At 36.1% G+C, this 2,500-nt stretch overlaps 1 protein-coding gene across 1 annotated transcript in view; it reads left to right on the top strand.

The window, feature by feature from the left end:
* LOC137617693 (roundabout homolog 3-like) overlaps positions 1–2,500 on the top strand; it is an 11,053-nt gene that overhangs the window by 4,507 nt on the left and 4,046 nt on the right. The window contains exon 2 of the mRNA XM_068347692.1: positions 1,916–2,497. Coding sequence (XP_068203793.1) covers positions 1,916–2,497 — 582 coding nt within the window. The remainder of the gene's footprint in view (positions 1–1,915; positions 2,498–2,500) is intronic.

Below are 2,500 nucleotides of genomic sequence, written 5' to 3'. Positions count from 1 at the left end.
GACAAAGTTACCAAAGGCTGGACAAAACTAAGACAGTTTAAACAGCAAGACGAAAGAAAGGAACCGAGTGAAATTTCTGTGTTGTTGATAAACTCAAGACACACAATTCGTGTCCTCTAATGGAGAAAAAGTTCAAAGCAGAAAACACTGGTGATCTTTCCTTAGCTTTACATCAGGTCATTCTTCAAAAGAACTTTATTGGACTTCTAGCAAAGTTTCTAAGATTTATGAGGCAAAAGTGTAGGTAATTTATGATGCAATATACGCTCGAAAATGTCTGTACTTTCGAAGTTACGTTTCTTTCTGTTTTCTTTGAAGAAAATTAGCTTTGGTTTGGCTAAAGTGTTAGATAGGTTAGCATTTTCTTAAAGTAATGATATATATATATATATATATATATATATATATATATATATATATATATATATATATAATTTATATATATATATGTATATATATATATATATATATATATATATATATATATATATATATATATATAAGGCAATATTTTCTGTACCAAAACTGTTAGGTAACAGTTTTTTATAGTTTTTGTGATATAGCTGTGAAAATTAATAGTAACGTCTTTATGAATATAAACTCAAAGGAAAAATAATATTTTGGTGGAGACTGCGACCATGATAATAATAATAATAATAATAATAATAATAATAATAATAATAAACATTAAAAAGGTGACAAGGTGTAATTCTGTTTTTTCACAAACACACACACTCACACAAAAACACACAAACAGGGGCGAAAACATAACCTCCTTCCAACTTGGATGGCGGAAGTAAAACAGAGATAGAAAAAAAAAGGTGGCCAAGAAGCTGTTCACAAACAAATTCACACACACAAACACAAATTACAAACACACAAACAGGGGCGAAAACATAACCTCCTTCCAACTTCGTTGGCGGAAGTAAAACAGAGATAGAAAAAAAAATGTGGCAAGGAAGCTGTTCACAAACAAATTCACACACACAAACACAAATTACAAACACACAAACAAGGGCGAAAACATAACCTTCTTCTAACTCCGTTGGCGGATATGAAAAAGATAAAAAGAAAAAACAGACGCATCTCAAATATTTCAGACAGGAACCAGTAGAGCTGGTTTAACAACCCACCCAACGTCTAGACTGGAAAAAAAAATGCTCTGAATTGGATCGAATCACAACACCTATAAGGTTTTATCAATATATAAAAGTGATCTGATCCTTAAGAAACAAGACTGAAACGATCTGATAAACACGAAACTTTTTTAGTTCCATAGAAATCGAAAATTTCTCTGTTCAAATCTTCTATCATCTTTTGCAATTCCTCTCATGATTCACTGAACAGAATTATATCATCTGCATATCTTATGTTGTTATGGTAGTCCCCATTAATATTAATTCCGACCTTTTCCCAGTCTAAATTCTTAAAAACTTCTAGACATGATGTGAATAATTTAGGAGAGTTAGGGTCTCCCTGTCTAACTCCTTTCTCAATCGGAATTTTCTCCCTATTTTCATGTACCTTTAGGATTGCTGTACTTCCTGTATTGATATATTAACGGGTTCTAACTCTCACACACACACACACACGCATATATATATATATATATATATATATATATATATATATATATATATATATATATATATATATATATAGGCTATATTACCATTTTTTTGACATATCGCATACACTAGTTCTTATAGCATCATGCTTTTCCAAATAGAGCTGTAGCTTAGCTAATAATATTAATAATAATAATAATAATAATAATAATAATAATAATAATAATAATAATAATAATAATAATAATTCATTCGCATAATCATTTTCAAAGCTTGAGATAATTAATATTTTATTATATGATGAATCTGATTAATGACTCGATTTTTTTTTTTTATTTCCCGAACAGGTGGTGCTGCCCCGGTGATCAGAGAACAGCCGGATAACATCATCGCCCGGAGGAACGATCCAGCGACTCTAAATTGCGCGGCCGCAGGTGCAACGAACATTACCTGGTTCCGTGACGGAGAACAGGTGGTGACGTCATCCCAGGACCATCGTTCCCACCGGGTCCTCCTCCCGTCTGGATCGCTCTTCTTCCTGCGAGTGGCGACTGGAAGGCGAGACTCCGACGCTGGAACCTACTGGTGCGTGGCTTCAAACGGCTTCGGAGCGGCGCGCTCCAGGAACGCCTCGCTAGTCGTGGCCTCCATATCCTACGATTTCCAGGCGCAGGCCGAGCCCTTGGTTAAAGTTAGGGCGGGAGAGGGCGCTATCCTGCCATGCAGGCCGCCGAAAGGCTCGCCGGAGCCGTCGATCAAATGGTTGAAGAACGGGTTGGAGGTGGCGAATTCCAGTCGCGTCTTCGTGACGACCGGAGGGGATTTGGTCTTCAACAGGACCGTCGATGAAGATTCCGGTAATTACGTTTGCGCTGCTAATAACGTCGCAGGAAGTCGGGAGTCTTCTCCGTCGGAGCTCGTTATTATGAGTA

This window comes from Palaemon carinicauda, chromosome 23 (assembly GCF_036898095.1).
Source record: "Palaemon carinicauda isolate YSFRI2023 chromosome 23, ASM3689809v2, whole genome shotgun sequence".
NCBI lineage: Eukaryota > Metazoa > Arthropoda > Malacostraca > Decapoda > Palaemonidae > Palaemon > Palaemon carinicauda.
Note: the sequence above shows the minus strand (reverse complement) of the source record. Positions and strands in the feature narration are given on the sequence as shown.